This window comes from Melampsora larici-populina (assembly GCF_000204055.1).
Source record: "Melampsora larici-populina 98AG31 unplaced genomic scaffold MELLAscaffold_18, whole genome shotgun sequence".
NCBI lineage: Eukaryota > Fungi > Basidiomycota > Pucciniomycetes > Pucciniales > Melampsoraceae > Melampsora > Melampsora laricis-populina.
In genome coordinates this window covers 477,593-503,874 of record NW_006768782.1, presented here as the reverse complement: position 1 = coordinate 503,874, position 26,282 = coordinate 477,593, and the positions used below count along the sequence as shown (strand labels likewise).

The following is a 26,282-nucleotide window of genomic DNA, read 5'->3' as shown; positions in this document are numbered from 1 at the left end:
TCACATAAGAATATTTCGACTCCAGCGTCCATGATACGTTTTTTGAATATGGCAACAGTCGAAGAGATATTGGTAATTTACCCAAAGACCGAGGCGGTAAAGTACAGTCCATTACAACGGGTAAGAGAGGTGTCAGGAGAGATAGAGGCCCCCGAGAAGAACTTGGGGCTCGCAACCACAATGGTGTGGTGTTCCATTCTTTAGTGGTTCAATAGGGGAAATTTTTTTTTCTCCTAGAAGCCTACCATCTCAGTTGCCCTCTCTGTAGACACCATCTTCATAGATCTCCGAAGTAAAAGCACTCTATAACCTTTTATTAGGACATCTAATTCCTTTTCCTTTTCTTTTTTCTTTTAAAAATACATCATCTTAAAACCCGTCTCCAACCAAATTTTATAACATTGATTGAATGAACATACATCAACAAGCTTCTTTACTAAAAGATAAAATTCAACGTCAAGAAATGGTCTCTAGGTCTAAACAAGAGGAAGACAAGAGAGCGACAAAGATAGCAAAAGAAAAGGAACAAGCTGAAGAGCGTCAAAGAAGAGCAGAGTCCAGAGCCCCAAGATCAAAAGGACAAGAAGAAAATCAGCAATCTCTAGTCGAAGCAGCCAAGAGTCAAACCCGAGATGTCTTACAAGAGGAGATCAATTTAGACGGCAAAGACTCGGACTCGAATCCAGAAGACATCAAACCGCTCGAAGTTAAACGTCGAGAACTTTGAAAGATAGAGATGGCGAGGGAATTATAGAGAGACGTCAACAGGAGAGGTTGATGAAGGGGAAAGGATCAACAAGCCAAGTGGAACAAGACGGCGTACCTTTAGATGGTAGGTTGACTCATTTCCTATTCTAAGTTCCTTCCTTTATCATGGGCAGAGTTCTCCCCAATATACCTGTCTTAGCAAGAGAGGGTTTTCCCTTCGTCACCGTGTTCTACCTGTGTAATTGCTTTAAGGAAGCTCATAGCGCCAGAATCAGCTCCAGCGAACTGTAATCGTAGAAGCAGGCTGCTAATAGCGCCACATTCTATAGTGATCGTAGCTAGTCCAGGGCTGCTGCCTATGCGCCTGGAGAAGACGGAAGCACATGCAGTCAGTCACCCGATCAAAACAGTAAGAGCTGCTAGTAGCGCTAAACAAACTTGAAGCAGCCAATGGCGCTAGTCACAAGACGTAGTCAGGTGGACAGTAAATCGTCGTATCCCAGTAGTACCTGGTTGAAAGTAACTTTTCAGTTTGTTTACCCTGCAATCCTTGCAGGGATAGGGTGGAGGTTAACCCAGCACTATGCAACAGAGAGACCAGGATAAAAGGAAATAGACACATGGAACTTACATTGCCTTTATTTCCATTCTGGTTTGGATAGCTTTCAGAAGTTCCTCTGGCAAGGAGCCCAACGAGCCCACCAGTGGGAGTCGGGCAATCTTGGAAGCATTGACGAGAGCCTTGGACAATAAGAACGGCCCGGCTGCTAGACGCCTGATCGGAGAGTTTAACAATCAATACGGCTCGATGGTAGCGATGGAATATGACGAGCCCGTTAAAACGCCAAGCTCCGTACCAAGAAACACATCTGCGCCAAACGCCCAGCAAGGCCAGAATCAGCAGAGGGTGGATGACTCAAGCCAACTACTGGCAGCCATATCAGGAGAGGGAGTCTCGACCACCCATGATACTTGAACTGTCCATTCTAGACAGGAGAAACATGATAGGGTGAAGGCGGATCTGAAGAGAGCAGTTCCGGAGGACGACGCTTCACCAAGCAATTCTGACTCATCCAACCATCTGTAAGGGAGGAGTTAGGTGTCACAACATTACAGGTGTATAGTTCACACACATGTTAGTTTAGTGTGCTTATAGTTAGATGTAGAGTTTCCTTTCTGTTGTCTCTTTTTCTTCGAGGTTCACATTTCCTCCTTCTCTCGATTAGTAGTCTTTATATTGATTCTGTGTTGTTTAGGTAGGACTCCTTGTGGAGGTTCCCATTTCCTCCTTCTCTCGATTAGTAGTCTTTATATTGATTCTGTGTTGTTTAGGCCTATATCAGGAATATATATACGTGGTGATAGTTCAGTCTCAGCTTTGGCCTGTGAGAATCTGTCTCAGTGAAGGTTACGATAACTCGTACCTTACACTTTTTTGAACTACACCCCTTTTTCTTCGAGGTTCCCATTTCCTCCTTCTCTCAATTAGTAGTCTTTATATTGATTCTGTGTTGTTTAGGTAGGACTCCTTGTGGAGGTTCCCATTTCCTCCTTCTCTCGATTAGTAGTCTTTATATTGATTCTGTGTTGTTTAGGCCTATATCAGGAATATATATACGTGGTGATAGTTCAGTCTCGGCTTTGGCCTGTGAGAATCTGTCTCAGTGAAGGTTACGATAACTCGTACCTTACACTTTTTTGAACTACACCCCTTTTTCTTCGAGGTTCCCATTTCCTCCTTCTCTCAATTAGTAGTCTTTATATCGATTCTGTGTTGTTTAGGTAGGACTCCTTGTGGAGGTTCCCATTTCCTCCTTCTCTCGATTAGTAGTCTTTATATTGATTCTGTGTTGTTTAGGCCTATATCAGGAATATATATACGTGGTGATAGTTCAGTCTTGGCTTTGGCCTGTGAGAATCTGTCTCAGTAAAGGTTACGATAACTCGTACCTTACACTTTTTTGAACTACACCCATCAAAGACGATCACTCGGATTCGATACACCAATCACTATTTGACGCCACTCGGCGAAATTAATTCAAACATTTTTTCACAAGTTTTTTTTTGTACTTTCCTGTATCCGGTATTCCTGTTCCTGTCAGCCTGTCCGAATCTTCCTGTGACTACTGCGTCCTGCGAGACTTCCATGTCTAGTAGTGACAATCCTGCTCTCCCGCGATCCACCCAACAAAATCCCGGAGAAACTTTAAATCGAGTCAACAATACGGAATGTATTATCTTTCCCGGTCGTCATCAGCAACCAGCTTCACCAGCTTCGTATCACCGACCGCCTGGAACTGCTCTGCACAGTCCCATACGTGCGGCTTCAGCGCCTCTGGCTACCAATCTCACTTCAGCCGGACTCCCTTTCATACAGTCTCAGTGGGACTTGATTGTCAACCCGCCAAATCCGCAAGGGTATCCAGTTGTGACGGCTACTTGGCCACTACCAGGCACTCTTACACTCAATCAGATCTCTGTCGATTCAGCCCCAGCTATACGTGCCCCGCTACCGCGTTCTAAACCACGTCGTAGTGTTCCAGGGTCCTTCAATCCTCAACTGTCCATTCTTGCTTCCGAACCCAGCTTAACGGGTCAAGTCATGGAACAGCAGTCTACTTCGTCACTGACTGAGAATGACGATGTTACGCGCACGAAAGCTGAAAATGATCAACTTCGTCATGATAATGCAAGTTTGCAAGATGAAATGGCTGAAATTCGAAAACTTTTGGCGGATCTATTAGCTCAACAGAAGCCACCGGTGGGGGAGACAACCAACGGATCATCTGAGGATGCCACATCAACGCAACAACCGCCACATGTCGATCCTTCCTTAGGGAACGTCGATCAAGCTGCTCACATTTTCACCTCGACACCTGCAGTCCACACCCGTGGAAATCTCTTCCATGTACCAGCTTCACTTCCTTCCGTTCCTGAGACGGCTCAAGCTCCTGTGGCTTCAACCGTCAACTTGTCTAAGTTTCGAACGAGCGATTGGCCTCAGTACAAGGGGGCCTTTGGCGACATACCAGCTTTTAGATTATGGCAGTATCAGATGGAATCCATATTCAGAGTTAAACAAATTGATCGACCTGAAGATCGATTTCGCATACTACCTTTGGTTTTGGCGAACGACCCAGCTTCATCATGGTGTTGACAATCTGAGAGAAACTTTGGTGGTAAGACGTGGGATCAAGTGATGTTAGAAATGCAGAACGTAGTATTGCCGGTAGGGTGGGATGATGCGGCTAAAGAAAGATTAAGACAACTTACAATGAAATCAAATGAATCATGCACTGCTTATTGTGGAAGAGCACGTTTAATACAAGAGGAAATTGGGGTAGAGGAGTGTTCAGATGAGACGTTGGCGTATGTGGTAGTAGGTGGCATGCACGGTACTTTTAAGGCTTGGGTGCAAATGGAGAAGGTTGTGAAGAATAGCGTGGATGGATCGGGACGGTTTTCTTTTCCCATCTTTGAGGATCATATAGGAAAAGTAATTGTACCTTGTGGTGTAAGGCATTCTGTAATCAATTTCTTAAATGCTGATGTGTTGACTGGCGTCCATCCAAATGATCATTGAACCTATTCTATGTCCGTCCGTCTTGAACACTCGTAGGTGTGTGCAGATCACCTTTTAATTCTGAGTCATGCTTCACAGCCCCCAATCACAAGTGACTTGCAGCCCAGTGCATCCCATGGCTTGAACCTTTTTTCAGTTTTTTCTTAATTGCTTTCAAATATGTTTTCAACATGCTGTGTGACATATATCTACCAGTTATCATGTAGATCTTGTCCAGTCATCAGAAGATTCCTGATCAGTCATTGGCAATATCCCAACTGAGTGGTGAACAAGTGCTTGACATCTATGGAATCTCCACATCCATAAGTATCACATTCATTTTGAAAGTGACCCAATTATCAGACTTCCTCTGGAGTGTCAGGACAAGTTGGCACCCTCAGATGATGGAAAATCCCAGTTTCCTTTTTGATGAGCACATTGACTCCATTTGAACACTCTACCCGGCAGCCAAGTTGTGGCACATACAAATAGAAATCAGTGTATGTCTCCATCTCAATATCAGACATATAAAGTACGGCAGGGTAAGTTGTTACTTCAGCACTATCCCAGACATAGCTTCTTCCAGGCCAACCCCTAAAGCAGCAGACTGGCAATATTTTTTTAAAGTCTATATAGTCCTTGCATGGATCCCCCATTTCAAATCTGGCAAGCCTGGATTACCCTCTTCCAAAATACTTGACTGCCTGCTGCAGCTCATCCAAATAGGTAACATATGTACTCTATGGTCATTCAAAGATGGTGATGGTGAAAAGATCACCAAGTTGGTTGAACAGCACCAAGCTAGCCTGGGAGATGGATGGCCACATATGATGAAAAAGCCAAATTTGCATTTTGCTGAACACATTGGCTCTATCTCCACCCTTCTTGGGCCACCTGCCTATATGGCTAGCTGGGCAGGGGGGCGGATCATTGGAAGCCTAGTTGCTGCACGTAAAAATGGAAATCAGTGTATGTCTCTATATCAATATCAGACCTGTAGAAAACTGGCTGACCTTCTTTTCCCATGCTCAGAAAGGCAGGGCCAGTCATTACTTCAGCACTATTCCAGACGTAGCTTCTTCCCAGCCATGATCAATAACAATCACACTTCTTTTGAGAATGATCCTATCATTGGAGAATACCTCTTAAGAAAGCAACAGACAGACTAGAAAGAAAGAAAACTCAGTCCTATTGCCTTTGGGACCCTTCAAAAGAATGGTTATATAGGGGCAGAGTACACTACACGCTCAAAATTTGATGTGACCGCAAGCATCCTCATTTCAAATAAGCCACATAGCACTTACAAGAAGACGCCTGGAAATAGCTACATCTTGTATTCCCACGACTCATGTAAATGGAAGGGCTGTATCACTGACATTATCAAGCTTCCCAGCTCTGAACATCCACTCCTTGTTGTCAATTCATTGGTACCTCTTTCTGATGATGACAAACACAAAAATCTGTACTATTTGTTGCCGGACTTGCTGAATGCCTCAGTGCTATATGACAAGCATGGAGGATATCATGTCATTAAGTGTGACACGGTCATTGGGCAGTGTCAGCTTTAGACTAACTAATGTTGTTGGATAAGTGAAAAGGCAGGTTTAGTTGAGAGATTTCACGAAATGTAGATACTCACGTGTTACAAAATGAAAATATCTTAAGTTTCGAATCTTCGTGAAATTGATTAACTACGAGTTTTTGAACCAACTCGTCTACTAAAGTGAATACCAAAGTAAACTTGCTTTAGGTGTGCTTTAGCAGTAGTGATAGAACTTCTTATGAGTTCAATCAAAAGGGAGGAAAGTGGAATTGAATCTTCAGTCGAATAACACTAGTTAAACGATCTTTGAAGGATTCGTAAGATAGAAGATGATAGAAATAGAAAAGGAATCAACACAGCTAAAAAGACTTTTTGCGAAAAGGAGTTCTAATCTAAATGGTTAACAAGTAGAGAAGTTCTGATAACAAAAGATAGCTGATGGGATCGAAATGAAAAATAGCTGGAGGGTTTGTTTGTAAGGTGTGTTAAGTTTTTATTCGATGCCTCTTTTTCCTTTTTCGAAAGATCGCTTACCTTTTTATACCTTTAGGCGAGTTAGTCCTTGTTGTGACTAAGCACGCGTCAGACCCTGATCCAGGCAAGTGGTAAAAGGGTCTGGTTTGGTTTCTTAGGAGAAGATCCCTGGTTTCGTTTCCAAAGGGTAGGTGTTTTGGTTGCTTGGGCTAGGTAAGTGTGGCGTATAGGAAACTTGAAGGGACCATGTTAGTCCTATTGTAGTAAGGGTTTTGATGGTCTCCTTTTCTAGTTTCGAATTATTATTTTATTACACTCTTGAAACATGAGTGATAGAGTTGTGATGGGTTTTTTTAAAAAATGTATTTTTTATTTTAATGTAGTTTTTCTGTATTATAATGTTTAATCGATGGAGGTTTCCTCTCATGGTTGACAGGCAGCTAGTTGTCATCAAGAACAAAAAAGGTACTTTTGATATTCAAAGCGAACCACTGCCAACAGTTGAATTGATGAATCTGGTGAGTTTTGAATTGATTGGGGTTTTTGCTTTTGACTGAGTTTTGTTGTTTGGCCAGGGACTTGTGCAAGGCAAGGATGAGGATTGCATGGATATGGATGCATGATCGTTGCTGAATGGCTGAACGGTCATAGGATGTTGTAGATGGTCTGATATAATTGCGCTTGGGTATCCTTTTTGTTTGAACACTCTTGATTTGTCTATGATGCCAATTTGTATCAATGGTTTTGAGAGACATTGAATCTGGACTTCACCAGTGCTTATGCGGAATTGAATCTGTCAGCTCATTATGACTCAGATATATATATACCCCGAATCTCTGCAAGATTGGGTTGCCAACTTGTGGAGATCTGTTCCACACCTGGTCAAGAACATTACAATAACTAGTCAAGATATGTCTGATAACTGGTCAACAAATATCCAAAAACTCGTCCAAGACTGCATGATGTAAGTTGAAGACCCAATTAAAAACAAATTAAAAACAAATTGAGTTCACCGGGATGCACTGGGCTGCCAGTCACTTGTGATTGGGGGCTGTGCTTGATATGATATGATATGATATGATAATAAAAGATTATTGTGCTTTGATAGTTTCCTTGTCACTTACATATGCGACTTGAGTGGGTCAAGTGTTGAGAAAGATAACCTTCATGAAATACAAGTTCCCCAGCGGAGCTGCAGCTATTCCATTATGCGTTGGCCCTAAAAAGCTAGGGACTTTGACTGGATATTCAAGGTTTTTATTTCTTTTCTTGAGGGCCAAGTAGAATAACTGTAACTGAAATCAGGGAGGACCTCAAAGTACAATGTGAGGTCTGATTAGCAATAATTGTAAGCATAGCTGGTCCTCACACTTGAGAAGGCGAGTCTGCTCGGCGATCAGGAGCTTTGAGCAGAACGGACGAGACAGCCGCAGCGGTGCTCAGCCACAAAGCATTTATGCTCCGAGAAGCATTTGCGGTGTAACCCTTGAATGTGGTTCAAAAAATATTATCAGGCATCATATATATATATAGTTTCCCAAGTATTCGGCCAGCCGTACCAACAAGGAAGAGTCACGGTAAGCAGTTGACCAAGCGTCTGGACTTGGACACTCCTGCATCACTTTGAAACCAACTGTGAAGTTCCATCGCGGGTATACACAATCAGAGTGTAGAAAGGTTACATACAAACTAACTAAATCTGAAAACACCGGATCAAACAAGAAAAACAAAACCCAGACCAACAGGACTTGAGAACATATACCGCAAACTAAAAACAACAAGCAAATTAAACTCCTGAACTACTGATCCCCAGCTTGGTAACTCATACTGGCACAGCGCTACCATTTGTGTTTGACATATGATACTAAGAAGGAAGCAGTGATACAGGTGCGGCCGAAAAGGGACCAAGAAGTGTAAATCGAAGATGTAGAAATGCGTTGTAAGGAATGAGATCGATGGGGAGAGCTTGACGCCCAGCGTTCATCTACTTTCTAGAGGTTGAATGCATTGACATAGTGCGCTTGGTAGGATCTGTACATATCAAAGTTGTAGCCACAGTTAAGTCGCATATTGAGTGGTGGTGAAAAGCCAAAAGACTCACGCATCATCAAACCAGTAGGTGGTTTAACTGTGGCTCCCATCAAGCCACGGCGAATCACAAGGACTCTCCCACTTGCCCAGGCAAGAATTACGAACCCAAAAGCAATCGGTATCAGCCAGAACAAGGGCAAGGTTTTGTAACTTGCTCCAAAGACCGTTCTGAAAGGAGGAACGTAGATGATCTGCGGAATCAAAATAAGTCAACGAGTGTCTTGGTTCAATGTATGTCCAGATGCAGTTCTAGAAACAATGCTTACCAAAACTGCGAGGAAAGCACCGGCAATCGCACCAGCAAAATTCCATTTATTGCCGACTACTGCTTTTCCGAATGGAAATTTCAATCTGGCTTTGACAGCAAACATGTTGAAGCATTGCATCAAGAAAATCGACATATAAAACATGCCTTGTGCTTGAGCAAGCGCCTCAGTCTGTTGTTCGCTAGTCAATACTCGACCGTTGACGTTAGTATAGGGCGGGGAGTTATCTGCGAAGTAAACCCCAGCTTTCTGAGCACGCTGTAAGTCGCGAGGGGTGAAATGATTCCACTGAAAGACCACGAAGTAAGTGACCATGCATCCAATTGTTTCAATCATTCCGACCTCTATGAACGTTTTGAAAGTTAGATCAGTGTTTAATGCTCGAGATTTGTCCATGTGACCGTGGTTCACTCACGTAGGTAGGAATAGCTGAGCAGCGACGCATCTACCAAGGATTCACCATCCGATTTCTCAAACAAGTCGTCCCACCACCACTTCGAAAAGGGCTTTTTGATGTTGTCAAGCGCACCAGAGAGTTTACTACCCATTTTCGATTGGACTCGAGGTTCTCCGGTCTCAGAATCTATGACTTGGCTAGTCTTCGTGCGTCTCAAGGCCTTCTTCTTGAGGGACATAATTGTACGGGAAGTAACAGGTTTCCGCGGCATAGTAGTCATCAAAGCTTCCTCGGATTCCGGACGGTCCCAAGCAAAGGAGAGGGCAGCGAAAAGTTCGAATCCCTATATGATTCAGGTATGGATAAGTCCCCACAGATTAGAAGTGAAACACAAAGATTGAATCTCACCAAGTCGATAACCAAAATCAAGATAGCAGAGAGTGGAAGCGGGATAGGCACAATCACGTAGAGCAACTGAGGGATTACCTCGGGGACCGAATGGGTGACGGTATATTGAATACTGCGCTTCAAGTTGGTGAAGATCAGGCGACCTTCTCGAACCTATATCGCGGAAGGAGTCAGTTCGGAAAGCAGAGAACACTTCCAAGACTTTCTATATGGACTTACGCCATCGACCACACTTGCAAAATTGTCATCCAGCAAGATCATGTTGGCTGCCTCTTTCGATACGTCACTACCGCTGATATTCATAGCGATACCTATCACCCACGGAGGAATTACAACTCAAAGGTAAGCATCATGCTATAAACAAGCAGAGGTAATTTCGTGTCAACGGTACGAACCCAAGTCAGCTTTTTTCAAGGCAGGAGAGTCGTTGACACCTACGCAAGGCGAGGAAAGATAACTGATCAGTATAAAACTAGATATTTGTAAGTATAGTGACACAATGTACCATCACCAGTGACACCAACAATGTGACCAAGAGCTTGAGCTCGCTTCACGATCTCTAGCTTGTGTTTCGGTGACTGTCTCGGATTAATCAGACTTTAGAATTGGATAAACAATTGTTTGAGTTGTTTGAGCTGATGTGCACCACTTACGGTTCGGGCAAATACAATCTCATTCTTGTTCAGGATAGTATCCCATTCCCAGCCCTGTAGATTGTCAATTTGGTCACCGTGGACAACAACTGCGTCGACCTCGTCCTCGTGAATGTCTGCGATTGGGATCCCTGAGGCTTTAGACAGCGACTCCTTCGTATGCCCGATCACTAAATTGATCTTTCGTGCGATGGCCTGAAAGATCAGTAAGATAGGTGGTCAGTCCAGTGCTTTCTTGAACGCCTGAAGACTGTCCACATACCTCAGCAGTTAGGGGGTGATCACCAGTGACCTACAATAAGCCATATGATGAGTCTGTAAGCCATCTTATTGTTTCAATAGATAGTCGAGGGAATTGAGACGCACCATAACTACTTTGATACCTGCGGACCGGAGTTTACCGACTGCTTCCCGAACACCGTGCTTAGGGGGATCCTCGAGAGAAATCAGACCGACGAAGCATAAATTTTCCGTTGGACAATTATCATCCTTTTTGCTAAAGGCGAAGTCTTCTGGGAAGCCATCTCGAGGTAATAACATCTGCGCGCACGCGATGACTCGGTGCCCTCGGGATGCCATGTATTGGTATGCCTCGTCATATTGCTTTTTCACATCGTCGGTCAGTAGAACGGTTTGACCATTGACTAAAACATGAGAGCAACGGGCAAGAACACGTTCGGGTGCTCCTTTGAGATATAACGTCAAATCACCAGAATCATGCGGCTTCTTCACGACAACGAGTGCCCATTTAGCAGTGCTGTTGAAAGGGATCGAAAACACTTCTGGATGCTTCTCTCTGACAAGATCATACTCAAGGTTCTTCCCCGCAAAACGGGTCAGACCGGTCTCGGTGGCGTCACCAAGAATTTCACGGCGCTCGAATGGGATATCGGTTTTGTCGAATTTGACCTTGGAGCAAAGGGTACATATCTCCAGGATCTCGGGCACTCCGACATCATGCTTTGTGAAAGTTTTGACTTCAGCATCGTCGTTGTGGCTTTCGAATGCGCTGAGCATCTTGAGGTTAGTCCACATAGCCTACAATACGGGGTCTTCGTCAGTATTGGCAGGAAGACCGAATGTTAAGCTCAGTCAATTTGAGTTTTGGATACTAACGGTTACAGTCATAGCGTTCCTTGTTAGAGTCCCAGTTTTATCGGTCGCCAACATCTGTGTTTATCATGGAATAGTCAGCGTCTATTCCTTGTATGTTGAAACAAGGTAGAATGGTCTTACAGTCAACGCGCCAAGTGTCTCCACACCCTGTAAATCTTTGACCAACACATTTGCCTTTGCCATACGTTTTGCCGCAATCGAGAGTAAGAGTGTCACAGTAGCAGCTAGAGGGATGGACATAATAATCAGTCGAGGTTTGTGAGCAACACTTGGGATTTGAATCATGACTCACGTAAGCCTTCAGGTACCCAGGCTACCAGGACAGACACAGCAAAAGTGACCGTGGCGGCCGCTTTGCCCTTGTAGGCTTTCATGTTGAAGTTTGAATCAGATATGTGCGAAGGCGATATCATTGATTCAAGATGTTTTCTACTTACTTGTACTGATACCGACAACGAAGAACAGGATGGCAGTGAATATCTGAATGACAGCACAGGAGTAAGTGGCTATAATTCGGTGAATGGAAGATTGTAAGGAAGGCGCACCGCAATGCATGAGATGATTTTAACAAAGTCGTCGATTTCCATAGCCAATGGACTCCTTTCAAAGCAATAAGCATGATGATCAGTTCGGTATTCCCATGAGGATTAAGGTAAGAAATTTCGGCTCAACTTGTTGTCGCCCTCTCCTCCAGTCAGCCCTGCGATTTGCCCGATAAATGTGTGATCGCCAGTGCGAACGACAATTCCGAAGCCTTCCCCGGAAACTACCAGCGTTGAGCTAAAGTGGAACAGAAGTATTTAGTACTACATGATCGCACGGAATGTGAATCATGAGAGGACTGACTTGAATAATAGATTGCGAGCTTCGACTGCACGGACGGGGTCTCCTTCGGGACACAACTGCCTTTCTTGAGGTTCAGATTCTCCTGTCAACTAAAAAAGACCAGACGCGAAAGAATCAGTGGTTCGAGCTAGGCGAATCCATGAACATAGGAAGCCGGCAGGAATAATTACACTTGAGTTGTCGACTTTGACTTCGGTGGCGGCAAACAAGACCAAGTCTGCCGGAACTTTGTCACCCATCTTGACAAACACAATGTCACCCTTGACCAACTCTTGAGCGGGAATTGAGCTGATTTCACCTCCGCGAACCACTTTGCAGGATGGTGGCATCATAGATAAGAAAGAGGCCAAGATGGCATCTGCCTTTTGTCCTTGGAACCCTGCGTTTGAAAAGTAAAAAGTGAAGATAAGATAATATCAGTAAACAGTATCACATCATCAATCTATAAGTGGATTGTGATGTGGGACAAACTGACATTCGATGAATGCATTCAAGAAAGCCACAGCGATCAAGATGGCACCCAGATATTCATTTGCTTTGTTGTTCTCAAAATCAATTGCCAAAAGTACGTATTCCAAGACCCCAGCCAAAATTAACAAGACGTTGAACAATGAGAGCAATGAGTCGAAATACTACGAAGGAAAAGGGCGAAAGATGTGTTGGTGAATCAGTCAAGTGAACCATGTGAATCGCGAAGGAAGGGAGCAGTGCCTGGTCTCCCACGAACCTTTCGAAGGGCACTCTTCTTCTTTGGAGGGGTTAGTTGATTCAGGCCATCACGGGCCAAACGACCTTGAGCTTCAGCCGCCGAGATACCTCCGGAGGCGCTAGGATTTGCAAGGTTGATCGATGTGCCGTGAGCTTCTGCGACTTGAGCTGGCGTAAGACTGTGTTCCGTCTGCAGGAATGTCAAGATGCGCCATAAGGCGCGAAAAAATCAGTATAGAAGCATGAAGGTTGGAAAAATACACTCCTCAACCTCGAGAAAGAGTGAACAAGGCACTCAACTATATCGGCTGGACGACTCTCCAGGGCCTTGGCTTTCTTTTTAGCTTCAAGTTGTTCGTAACCGGCATTGGCCAATTCTTTTTCGTCCTTGGTCAGTTCTCGTCTGAGAGTGAGTTCACGCTTGATTTCAAGTCCGCCTATTTGGCTGATAGGTCGCTTTTCGTCTGCGAAGGAGATACCCCCGGGGACAGTGGTGGAGTTTACACCCATAGGGAGAGAAGAAGGCAAGGATTCAGACTCGGCCTTGTCGATATCATCATGCTTCTCGTCATATGAAGGGGTTCGAGGTGACATGGCGAGGAGTCGAAAACGGGTGTGTTGAAGTAATCACAAAGGGCGAAAAAGTGTAGGCAAGTAAGACAAGGTGAAGACGGCGTTGTCGAAGGTTCAGCTAAGATAAAATTAATGTGGCAAGTACCACAAGTGAAAGATTAGTGAAATTAGGAGAGGGAATCAAGCGGAGAGATATGGGGCGTTGTTTGATTTATCAGTCAACTGATTACGCTAAGGACGATAAGATGAGCGGATGATAAGAACGAGTTAAAAGGGTGGACAGTCAAATAGCAAAAGTGCGATGCGAGAAGGTGAAACGACGTCGGTGGAAAACGCGTGCTGGGGTCTAGTTATGCACAGACAATGTTTCGTGGGAATGAGTCTTGGCCACAAGGTGCCTGGAAATGATGTCAAGCAGTGCGCATGAACTTAAGCCCAATACGCGACACAGGCCTTGAGGAAAAAGGAGAATATCGGAAATCTCAGGGGGTGCGATAAGGGAGGAGCACTTGTATGCGTCTGGCGATAATTGTGATGCAGCAAAAGCTCAAACGGGAGGTGTACAGCTGTCTCTACTTGACTGGAGAAGGCAATGTCAAATACCTGACGAGCTTTGAGAATTGTATGGGGATATGATTTGAAACCCAACCTATGAAGAGGCAGAGCCTTGAGGGCATTAGAGATTCTACAAAACCGTGATACTCTCATACCTCAGGCTCACCACCCAGTATACCCGTGTGAAGAGAATCAAACTTGGGATACGCGGAATCCACGCAAACAGCGATACCAGAAGCAATTCACCCGTTTGAGGACAACGATGGTAATCGAAATCAGCACTGAAAATCGTATTAAACTCCATAGCGGTCGCAGTGGTGCCCTGGTAAACCGAGGGTAGTTGGTTCGACTGGTTTCAAGTTGCTTACGATGAGAGTCTCATGAGAGAATTCTCATCAACTAAGGCTTATCCGCGGGTTGACCTTGCTATGTGACATATTCACCACCACAATCTTTGCGGAGCGCACTCAACATAGCCTATCCACTGACCTTTCAGCCATGGAACGTGTCCACATCTACCTCCATAGAGCTACGTCGGTCGTCAATCATGATATCAGCATGGGCAAGGTTGGCCTGAGAAATAAACGTATTTCCCTGGTACACGGGCCTTCACGTCCCCAGATGACCGCTTTAGTTGCATATCAATTGCCACTTCGTGCAAAACGAAACTTCTTTGCTCCCCGCACTAAACTCTATGTTCGTTTTCGAACCTACGAACACACTTTACTAAAGAGTATCACTCTTGAGGGCTCATGAACAGACATCAAATATGTACTCTCTGGACCTGTTGTTCATCAAAGTACGACAACTGAGTATTCGATCATAAGCTGGTTCCTGAACTGAGATCGATGACTATTTCGTCACCGCCACTCTAGATCTCAAGTTTCACTTGCGCTATAGTTTTACCATACCTTTTGCGCAGAAGGTGCATACGAATGATGCATATGTTTTCAAAGGTATTCAGACCGCGGAACATTCGCCAGGTTATAGTCCAGCGGCGCCGTGTTCTAAGTCAACTCCGAGTCCTTTCTCAACACGTATCCATTACTTTCCGCATGATACTCACTGGGGCCAAACATGGTCTCTGCATATACCACGCTGCTGATGCGGAGACTCGCATTTGCAAGCTCATGTGAAGATGAGCTCCCTGACACCCCCGACTCGCAGCGCAGGCTGCTGAGGCTCAGCTCTGGGCTTTTTGGAAAGTTCGGAACTGCGCTAATCACCAGCGCAGGCCCTTTTTTGTTTCTGACCACTGCGCCTTTTCACAGCGCATTGGTTCTATCTATTCCCCATATGCTCTCGTTTGGAAAATGATAAGATACCGCTGGCCTTCCGCAAAATACTGCAAAAGACCGCAGTCTTTGGCCCACTGCGCTGAGCTTACCGCCGCTGGAGCGCACCACAGGGGTCTCCAAGAATTTGGGTAACTGCGCCCCAGCGCAGCGCACTGGGTATGTGAGTACCTAACCTCAATCAATCAAAGTCTAGAGACATCATTGTGTAATAGGACATCTGCCTTGGACTAAAGGTAAAAGTATGCCTTGTTTGCAGCATAATGGTCCCATCCATCCCTGGGTGACTAATAGAAAGCCTCCGTTGACAGATCATCGAACTAATGCGCGCGCTTGCTTATAAGGACACAATCAAATCCCTGTATAGTCAAACTTATCCAAGTTACCGCAACTTGGCTGCTACCAAAACCTAATTGTTGGGGGATTTAGACCACAAAATGGGACCACATACCATCAAAAGGCCCACCAAGAACCATAAAAGTAGAGTATAGTGATGGGGATGAGCATCAAGAGTGCATTCTTTGCCATTATCATTAACCAAACCTTTAATGGGAACACCAAGTTGTTTTTCAACTAACATCTTGAATTGAATAAAACACAAAAAGGTCTCTGACTTGTTTTTAAGTATATATACATGTCGGTAGTTTGTAAAGCCATCAGTCAATTTGAAGTAATAATGGCCTCCCCCAATAGTTTTGGGAGTAATGCGTCCACTCAAATCATGTGAAACTTAATGTGGTGACAGAGTTCACAATAAGTTTCAAATTTGGATTGAAACCTATTAAAATACAAGGTCCCCCCCTTGCCTTTAATAGGTTCCAATTGGAAAATTGAGACTTATTGCAGACTCAGACACCACAACTTTGCTCAATCAGGTCTCAAACATAATAATCCCCGCAGTGTCACTATTAATCACTTCTAGAGGGGAAGTAGGACATGGAATTGATCCAGAGAATGGTAAACAGTGATGTCTACTTAACATACAAATTGGGCATGGGGAACTTTGGGTTTGAGGAAAATGGAACAACATGGACATATTTCAATGGTTCAAATGAACAAGACGTCTGTGAAGAAGGATCAAATCATCAGAGGATGTTAAAGCTGATGAGGAGAAAGCATAGGACTCACCCTTGGGAATGTTGAGAACAAAAATTTCTTTTGAGATAGATCCATCTAAAACAGGTACACCGGGTTTCTAAATCTCAAATTTGTTATTGCCAGAATTGATGTTCAAAACTTTTTGCAAAGAGTTGAGATAAACTGACAAGATTACCAGTAAGCAAAGGGATGTGCAAGGTGTTTGTGAATGAGAGTTCAAAGTTATTGCCTTTACATAGTACAGTTCCTCTTCCAGCAGCTTGGATGCAGCAAGGAATCAGAATACGTTTCATGGATGTCAATTGAGATTCCTCTTTGGAATCTGATGGAATTATGATGGGAGAAGTGGCAACCAGAGGAGGCCGTGGAGAGCCTCAAGGGCATTTTGGTGGCATTTATCAATGTATTCTTGAATGAATAACAAACAAGCTTTCAGTATTAAATAGAATCTGCAAGCTTGTGTCAACCACAAAAAGTTATTTTGTGAATAACATCCAATTGGTTAAATGACTGATTACAAGCTAGCAATGAAATCTTCATAACCATGAAAATGGAATTAAAATATTGCATCTCAAAAAACTCAAGTTTCAATAGTGAAAATATCAAAATAAAAACAATGAAGAACTAACTAGTCAGGATCCAATGATATTTGAACCCTAACTAGCTAGAAGTAATCATACAATGTCCAATTACAACAAGCCAGGAACAGTAGAGATGACAACTTAGATTCAAAACCAAACTGACTAAAGGACCTGTGTAATTGTAACTACAAAAGTGCAAGAATAGTAATGCCACATTATGATATCACTAATTTGTCAAAGTATATATAATCAAAGGATCTTTCCAATAGTAGAAAGAATCATCATCTTATAAACCTTTATACTTTTTTTAGAAATACTTCAAAACACTCACATCAATAAAGCCTTGATAAAGATTTTACTTTTAGAAATTCAACAAACTTAGGCCCCGTTTGGTATGGCTTACAAAACTGGAAGAAATGTATTATTTTTTGAAAATGATCTATTTTACACTTTTTCAAAAAAACTTGTTTGTTATTGCTTTCGCCCTCCTTTGCCCCTCTTTTCAAAAGCCATTTTATAGTCAATAATCTAGTTTTTTCCATCATTTTGAAAGCTGCTCTAGACCAGCTTTCAAGTTTCAATAATCCATTATAAACCCGGAGGAAGCCTCAAAACTCGGGGCTCTGTCGCATCAAGATTTGCCACTTCAGATCAAAATTTTGCCGACTACAAACAATCATTTCTTCATCACGCGCGCAACTTCAAATGTTGATGTTTATCAACTCTATTCTGATTTGTATAAATATGTGATCCTTACAAGTTCAACCCTTGTTTTTTAATAACTTGACCTTCATAATCATCAATTTGACTTTGGTATTTCAATCACTTATAATGGTGATAAATAAAAACAACATCACTTGTTTCTTGGTGAACATATAGACTGAGGGGTTCAGACTTGGACCAAGTGATTTCCCTATTGATCAGCTCCATCAACTCATCAAAGTGATGATTTGAATGGATAGCCAAGTTGAGTTGATCTCTGTGTCCAAAGTTGAATCGACCGATCAAAAATCAAGAGGACAATAGATTTTGATTGATCTGTAGTCAAGTTTGGTGAAATACCAAACAAGACCAAACACCATCATTTGTTTTTTGCTACACATGAAAATGTAATTTCAGAATTAAAAATTGGCTTCATAAAATAATAGATTATGCATTGCATAATCTATTAATTTCTAATGTATTTATAAAAGCTGTAAGCTATACCAAACGGGGCCTTACTCTGATTTAAAAATCCATCCCGGAGATAAATTGAAACTAGTTTTGACCTACTGTCCTATTTTTTGACCTCTTCATTGCTTTATAATTAGTTTCTCTACAAAGGAAACTCTTATCAGTTGATCCAAAAAAGAATTATTGTTCACTTCTAAGAGAACTGTCACTCACCAACTTCACCAAATCATAGCACAAGCTATCTTTGCTTACCTTTTGAGATCTTAGTAGTAAGACTCTTTGAAAGACATCTATTTGATAAGGATCCATAGATAGGAACCTTTGGATTTCAAAAACTTCAAGAGGAGTTGTCCAAGAAGTAAGTTGCCAACTTACTTACACCAATATTGCAACCGCTACGCTACGCACCCAAAATTCGACGATTTTGGGTGTGGTGCGCAATTGCCGCTCTAAAGCACTACGCACCCAACCGCTCTTTTTCAAATTTTTTTCTCCCTTGGGGGTTCGTAGTGGTTAAATCACTGCGCACAGCGCTATATAGCGGCGCACAGCGCGTCAGAGGACCTAAAAATTTTATTTACGGCATGTATTTAGGAAATAAGAAATCACAGCTAGGAATTATATTGTTGTAGCTATTGATAGAAGGAAGAAGATGTAAAAAATTGTTGTTTCGGAAGTAATTTGATTTTTGTAGCTATTGATAGAAAAAAGAAAAAAAATAGATAACATAAGACATTAGCCCTTTTTTTAACCAAGCCATTGATGTCCTTTTGATTAACCAAGCTATCAATATAGAATTGAAGACCTTCCGCGGCCTCCTCAAAATCTCCACCAGGGACAATCCCTTCCTTCAACCAGGCCTGAGAACCAACAAGACACTCCATCGTTTCTGGAAGCATATTTCCACGTGATGGAGTACAGATATCGGCCGCGGCAGAAAAGGTGCGCTCACATGCACATGACGTGGCCAATATGGAAAGTTAATCATGTGCCAGACGTGCAAGGTTTGGAAATTGGTGTTCATGCTCCTGTGAGATAAAGTGAGTTGTGAGCAAGAGAGAAATAGAATCAGACTACATAAAAAAGAAATGGAAATAGAATATATACAAGTGGGACAAACCTTCCACCAACCAAGAGGTGTCTGATCCTTTTTGATTGGGAATTTCGCTTGCAGATACCCCTTGAGTTCAGTGGTAGAAGATGATGTGTCAGTTACCTTGTTGGAAGATCCAAATATATCAAATGTGTCAGGATCCTTGTCAGGTTTTCCCTCATCAGGCGATGGGGATGGCTCTTGAATGTCAGTTTCCTGCAAGGCACAATCAAAAGCTGTTTTGATTGCCGAATTTGCAGCAAGCTGGAAATCAGGATAATGTATGGAAAAGAATTTGCCGCGGAACCAAGGGTTAAGGACGGTGGCGAGAAGAATACAATTGGTGCCTCTTCCTGGTACTTGGCCAGCCATTTCTTCATCTCGGCGATCGCAGTAATAAGGCTTTTAAATTCAGTGGCATTGGATCAATGGCTGTTCAGCTCAGTGATTACATGTTTGTATTCCTGTAAGAGTATACACCCAGTCGGTCCATTGCCTTCAACACGGGCTGTGGCATAAACAAAGGTCTACAAACCATGATTAACAAATATATCAATATATCTATGGGCAAGAAAAGCAACAGAGAGAAACACACCTTAAGAACCTTGTTGACCAATTCCACTGCATGCCATTTGGTAGGTGAGATGGTGACCCCTTTAAAAAAACACGCTTTTTGATCCGCGGCCAGCATAGAGTTGATTACCTAGAAAGAACAAGAGAGAAAGTATAGATAAAAAGTAAAACTGTAAACTTCAAATTGTAACAGAATAGAATTCGCTCAACAAACCTCCTGTGCGTTGCAAGCGACCTTGCAACTCTCGTAGTGACTGTTCCAGCGATTTTTGGAAGGCTGTTTGAGCATGCGGCCTTGGTAACCCAACCTAGTCAAGCGTGCCTTGAAGTTGCTTTGTCTGGCTGCAGTGCTGGCGATCTGCCCACTCACAGTGTCAACCTAGCACGGCACAATAGATATAGGAGGGCTCATTAGCAAATATCAAGTATAAAGAAGAGACGAAAGGATCTATTAGAACTCACCTTTGCAAGCGCAAGGGCAACAACGACATCCTTTTCACATACTTTGCCATCAATGTTCAAATCCTTATTAGTGTCGTCTTCATCTACACCATCAGGCTTTTCCCGTAGATTCCGGTCATTGTCTTCATCTGATTCTGCGTTGTCTATATCCACCTTGTCTTTGCCATTGTTGGCCTCCAAAGCTGGAATTGGAAGATTGTGACCGTGAGGCATTCCAGGCTTTGCAACGCTTACCTTCTGGCCAAGTACTTTGAGGCCGTGCCCAACCGTGAGGTTGAGCTTATGGACGTAGCACTTTATGTGGTGTGAATGGGCGCTCCAGAAGGACGGATAATCAGCTCCCTCAAACATTGACTGCATCTCAGCAGCCATCGGGCCGTTGTTACCGCCGCTGTCCGTTACCTGGGCTAGCATGTAAGAAGGAAAGAAAAAATAAATACAATCATCAGGACATGGCTTAAGGAAAAGATTATATGAAAAGAGAAAGAACATATCTTCTTATGGATCCCATGACAAATCAGAAATCATCCAATAGGACTTGCTAGAAGGGCCCCGAAATGCCGCCAAGCCACCATCTTCAGGGTAAGGTGTGTTGATCTGTAATTCCATTCATCATCAATATAATTTGTGGTAGCTCCAATGAACGCGTATCGGTTGCCTTTTGTAGTCCATACGTCGTGTACCAAACAAAACTTGCCCTTATTTTCCTATATAAAAAATGATATTAATGTGCAATCAAACCGAGAAAAGTGGATAAGGGCACAGATGCTTACTTTAACAGTTTTGATAGCCTGGTCATGCAATCCAGAAAAGAGGATCACTGATTGTTTTGCTGCCCAAGTTCTTGAGCGAATTGTAGCACCGTCATTGACGGCGTTAAACGCGGCTCGAAGAGCCAGATCCTCAAAGCGTGCCCATGGCAGAGCATGACAAACCAGCCACAAGACCAGGATCATATTGACAAGGTCGGCCGAGAACTTTGGCCCAGTGAATTAAGATTTTAAACTTCCCTTCCTGTTGTTCCTTTGAGCTTTGAGCTGCTCTTCATAAGACAGCGGTAGATTGACTCCTGCGGCAATCACTTTGTGACGCATCTTGCACGCAGGCCAATTTGCTTTGCCGTCCCGATGCCCCCACAATCCGTAATACGAATTTTTTCCAGCAGAATACGTATCATGACACCATTGGCACTTGTACTTGAGGCCCTATGAATGATCAATGAGAAGTAAACATTTTTGCTAGCCATGTGGTAAAACAAAAAGGAATTAAACATATTATGAGAAACAAGATACATAAACAAGATACATACTTTTGGTGCATAAAAATATGTTTTAAGATTCTTCACATCTTCACTCCTAGTTTTCATATAGCCAGTTTTGCCACTGGTCCCCATCATCTCAACTTCCGAATCTTGATCCAAGTCAACACCAGTTGGGACCTCATAGACCTAAACAATATGATGAACAGGAGAAGAAATTAAGATATAAAATGGAGGAGCAGTTGGAGAGAACAATATCATAGTGAATAGTGACTTACATCTTTTCTGACTCTCTGGGCCAAAGGTGAGGCTCCTTCTAATGGAGTGGTAGACGATGATCTAGCTTGTTTGCTGGCCGAAGAGCGATTCTAGCAGACAAATACAGTTGCATTGTCAGGTCACTTTTTAACTTTGATTATTCAATGTTCACTTACTTTTCCTTTTGGAGCTGGTTTGGCCTGTGGAGCGGTATTCTTTTTGCTGGTTGGAGTTGAAGGTCGGGGTGATGCAGGTCAAAGGCCGAGGGGTCCCAGAGATCCATGGCCAGGACTTGATGTGACAGATAAAGACGTACGCGAGTCTTTTGGAGGTATGATGAAACCGGGTTGGGAGCAAGAAGGGCTTGGAGGTCGAAGACTTCTAGCGGATGACCTACCTGGTACCTGGAGTGTACCTTGAGTCAAGCTTTGTGAGTTGTTTTTGGAGGCAGGCATGGGGATCGAAGGTATTGAGAAGGACGTCGTTAATTCAAAATCTCAATTTTGAAATGAGTATTGATGAGAGAAAATCCTACAGACGTACCTTAAGGATCTGAAAAGCGAACCACAACCTGGCCAGTCTGGAGAAAGTGTCCACGGGGTGGTGTACAGGACATCATCAATTGTTCAAAGGAATGTACTTGCGCCAGTTGCCATTTTGAGATAGTCGAGTTCATGTATGGTGGAAGTTTGGAGAATGTAGGTCAAAGGATTAACCTGGAGGCCTGGGTACAGGGTATGGCTCTGCTATATAGCGGAGCAGGCCAAGCCCCGGTGTGGTAATCAAAAGCTCAGAAGGGCTCTATCTTTAATCTTACAAAACATCTATAGTTTAGTTTTCTTTCAAGGAATATACCTGAAAGTTCTGAGTCATTCAAGGATCTTGCTGGGATCCCTTTATACTCAACTCTCATATTTGTTCTAGTTACTCTTATCATTAATACATATACATTCATTTCAATATTCTAACTTACAACTAAATAAAAGAAACTCATAGGATGAAACATAATAGAACAAGAGTTGATAAATTCAAGACTCAATAGTTAACTAGATCCTAGAACAGGGCTGGATCAGGAATGAATAACAAAATAACAATAAAACCAGTGAACAGGACTGTCTGAAGGTGGTAATAGGCTGGAAGCGATTTGGAATTTGTTGATAGGAATGTCATATCAAAGAGAACCTCACCTGAAGGAGATAAGGATGATCGATCTGGGCTAATAGCTTAGAAACAAACTCTAGAATATGTACAAATAAGTTAAAGGCAGTCAGCAACCATCCAAAACTAGAGGAAGAAGAAAGAACATACATAGAATAGTTATCAACTTCAAGGGCTGAGATCGAAATGATTAATTGGACAGGAGGCTTGATTATGCTGAGCATACTTAGAACAAATAATTTGAAAGTGTCAGTGGGGTGCGAAATTGAAAACAGATCAGAGATGAAGACAAGACTCACCAAAGTTCATAATTGAATCAAAGATCAAAAGCGAAATTAAAAGATGATAGAAAGTTTGATTCTTGAGGTTGAGGTTTGAAAGTTGAAACTAAATTGATATCAGAACTCGAGATCGAAATTGGATAGAGCATGATGAAGATGGTATTGATAGGATGATCGATTTTGGGGTACAGTCGCTATAGAGAAATCATAATTAAAGTAGAATGAAATCAGGGCTGGAGATCGAAAAGTTAACAATCAATATTAGATGATGAACAATATAAGAAAACAAATAAGAGAAGGAAGAGAAAACACTTACATAGTAGAAGAGATGATAAAACTACTTTAAGAATGATCGGTCTGGGGAAAAGAACAGGTTGGGGTTGAGATAGTTGAGATGTGAATGATCGAGTTGGGGTTTGGGATCGAGGAAAGGTATAAAGAGGGCTTCACTTGACTGGAGAAGGGGGGGAATCCATCCATCCATCAATCCATCTGTAGTTCAATTTGTGTGTGTTCGCGTGTGTTGTGTCTTTCAGTGTGTCTTGAGAGTGTGTAATTTCTTTTCTTTTCTTTTAAAGTGTTAGTGTTATTAAGTAAATGGCTATAGTGTTTTTTATGATTAAGTCCGTCGTTGGTTTCCTTTAAGAGTACTGCAGTAAATCAGTTAGTTTTTGTTGTGTTAGTTAGTTTTTCTTTGATAACAGAGACAAAGAAAGAGCTTACTTCACTTGTTATCATCATTGTCATTGAGTATTATTGAGTCCAATTATTGTTTTGTTATCTTGCTGAGCTCGGTGATGGGCTTCTAGAGTCTTAGAGCATCCACTATGTTGAGGGTGTTTTATCGTAAATTTTGCGGTCCTGATCGCAAAATTTAATCATGCGTGTTGTAGCTAAGTTGTTAACCGCATGAAATCCACTATGGGATGATGTAACGTAGGATTTAACTACGATAATCTGTTCTTAGAACACTATACACGCTATGGCAAAGTCGAGACTCGAATTGAAGTATCTTACCACGCCTCACCCAGCTCACTTCTATGATGATGACTACCTTGGTAGCCAGAAAGAACCAAAATGATGGCTTCAGGTGTTGACAATGAGCATCGAGCTTTCTCACATCTTGCTCGATCTTGGTGAAATCAATCGCACGGAATCATTTTTTTTTAAAACAAAATGCGTTTTTTTTAGCAAATTCAGAGTTATAAACAGCTACCATCAACAAGCTGTGATTTTGAGGGACGAGGGAAGATTTTGATTGAAGGTGGTGAGTGCAGAGTGGGATGGATACAGATAGATCATTTGATGGCTGTTGACCGATTTGATGCGCCAAAAGTCTACGATAAATCAAGTCGTAGGCTTGCGTAGATTTGAACAAGGGGAGTGCAAGATTTGACGCAGTCGTACGGACCGCATGTCTAAAACAGGTCCATAGTAGACCTGTCTGGATTTTAGCGTTATTCTAACGCTAAATCACATCGTTAACGCACCCATAGTGGATGCTCTTATATTTTATTAGAGTCATATTTTATTTAATTATTATATTTTACTACTTTTAAAATCAAAATTTGGCCCTGAGTCCGAGTACTCAATCCTCCGGATAAGACCCCGCCGTCAATAAAACCATCTCCCCCCTCTTTACTACTCCAATTTACATATCTCAGCACTACAATTTTGTGTAGTCGTGTGTAGTACCGTTAGACTCCGCCAAACGCTGCGCATCCAACCGTGTGGTGTGAAATAGGTTTTGAGAAACCTTAAAAAGAACAAAGAAGTGAAAGTAGAGACGCCCCATCTTAAAACTCGAAATCATTTTCGAAGGACGAGGGCAGCTTCACAGCACCTGAGTTTTACCATCTCTCACGAGTGGTAATTTGTCCCCTCTCTGGCTCAGCCTACGCTACACTGCGTAGGAGTTCTACACCGGCCCTTTGCGGATCGGTCCACTCTGCTCAGGGATTTCCTGCCTCAAAACGCGGTGCACAGGCTGCGCCCAGGATAGCGGCGGTTTGCGCGCATTCCCAAAGCGCTCCGCTCCCGCTCGCCCCGCTCTTTAGAGGGGAGCGGTTGCGGTATTGCTTACACACTCTCTCTGATTAGAGCCCTTTCTAATGTAATCACCACCATTTCTTTCAAAACATAAGAAACTTGACCGGCTAGAATTTATAGTGAAACAACTTTCACCACAAAGCCCCGTAAGCTCAAATCTAACCTTTTTTATGAATAATTATCAGTCTTTTAGATCTTAAAAGCTAGCTCTTTTAAGTCTCAAGATGATATTTGGGGGCCTCCTCTCACTTAGATTTTCTCATTTTCTCTTGAATGCTTCTCCAGGAGTTACAAAAAAATCACACCCAGACCTCTTTTTTTTCCAAATAAACTTTAAGGGCACATTCACTGAAAAAACTTCTGGCCAGAAATCACATTCTGTAGATTTTTTAATGCAAAAATGAAACATGCACCACCAAATAGACACTTCAAATGTTACAGGACATGATTTCTCACCATTGTGAATTCTACATGAGCAGTCCAATATTTCCTTGATTTGTTTATTCTAGGAAGGATATCAATAAATTTAGTTGATCAATAAACAACACCAACTTAGAAACCATTTTGGAGCCGGGGTTTTCAGACTGGATTTCTCTCAAAGAAATACAGGTCTGTACATCTGCTATACTGATGTCCAGAGCTGTACTGCTTCCAAAGCCTTCAGACTCTTTCTGAATCCGGATTTCTTGTTTGCTGAAGCTGTTGTTTTGTTTTGTTTGAAGCCGGTTTTTGGTTTTTGTTTTGTATTGATTTGCATGCATACATATCTGACGCCAAATTTTATGCCCTTCCCAGGTGTCTTCAATAAAGACAATCTTGAGCTTCTGAGCTTTGTCATGGTTGTTGGTGTACTCATGAGAAATAACCTTGAGAAAGAGCATGCCATTATAGTATATTATTTGCTTCCAAAAATCCAATTTTCTTTCTTTTCAATTCTTTAGTCTATCAAAAACTCTCAATCAGGTGTACACCATTACTGTCCAAGATGTCCACCTTGCCGTTGAGATACTTGCTTTCAATCTGACAATCAATGATCTTTTTGATATTGGTGATGTATTTCTCTACACAACTGGGATCAGAGGCAAATCAGATGTTATTGAAGG

General features: G+C 42.5%; 4 protein-coding genes across 4 annotated transcripts; 2 read left to right on the top strand and 2 right to left on the bottom strand.

Annotated features, from left to right (window-relative positions):
• Positions 1 to 409: 409 nt before the first annotated feature.
• Positions 410 to 1,684, top strand: MELLADRAFT_106490 (uncharacterized protein; the record flags this gene model as incomplete). The annotated part of the gene is made up of 2 exons (XM_007410094.1): positions 410 to 620; positions 1,371 to 1,684. 2 exons carry the CDS (start codon positions 410 to 412, stop codon positions 1,682 to 1,684), a joined length of 525 nt encoding a protein of 174 aa, XP_007410156.1.
• A 1,170-nt stretch (positions 1,685 to 2,854) lies between these two features.
• MELLADRAFT_106489 (uncharacterized protein) lies at positions 2,855 to 3,951 on the top strand (the record flags this gene model as incomplete). The annotated part of the gene is made up of 2 exons (XM_007410095.1): positions 2,855 to 3,858; positions 3,906 to 3,951. 2 exons carry the CDS (start codon positions 2,855 to 2,857, stop codon positions 3,949 to 3,951), a joined length of 1,050 nt encoding a protein of 349 aa, XP_007410157.1.
• A 3,836-nt stretch (positions 3,952 to 7,787) lies between these two features.
• On the bottom strand, positions 7,788 to 13,926 carry MELLADRAFT_43430 (uncharacterized protein; the record flags this gene model as incomplete). Its single annotated transcript, XM_007409945.1, has 22 exons — positions 7,788 to 8,318; positions 8,389 to 8,569; positions 8,645 to 8,988; positions 9,060 to 9,384; positions 9,450 to 9,602; positions 9,669 to 9,760; positions 9,845 to 9,883; positions 9,955 to 10,027; positions 10,103 to 10,297; positions 10,365 to 10,394; positions 10,469 to 11,140; positions 11,219 to 11,272; positions 11,339 to 11,442; positions 11,511 to 11,585; positions 11,656 to 11,698; positions 11,764 to 11,818; positions 11,891 to 11,998; positions 12,065 to 12,153; positions 12,235 to 12,443; positions 12,540 to 12,696; positions 12,792 to 12,962; positions 13,073 to 13,926. The coding sequence occupies 22 exons, from the start codon at positions 13,364 to 13,366 to the stop codon at positions 8,272 to 8,274; spliced, it is 3,510 nt and encodes a 1,169-aa protein (XP_007410007.1).
• An 8,818-nt stretch (positions 13,927 to 22,744) lies between these two features.
• MELLADRAFT_86403 (uncharacterized protein) lies at positions 22,745 to 23,073 on the bottom strand (the record flags this gene model as incomplete). Its single annotated transcript, XM_007409944.1, has 3 exons — positions 22,745 to 22,824; positions 22,879 to 22,907; positions 23,000 to 23,073. 3 exons carry the CDS (start codon positions 23,071 to 23,073, stop codon positions 22,745 to 22,747), a joined length of 183 nt encoding a protein of 60 aa, XP_007410006.1.
• Between the last annotated feature and the right edge of the window lie 3,209 nt (positions 23,074 to 26,282).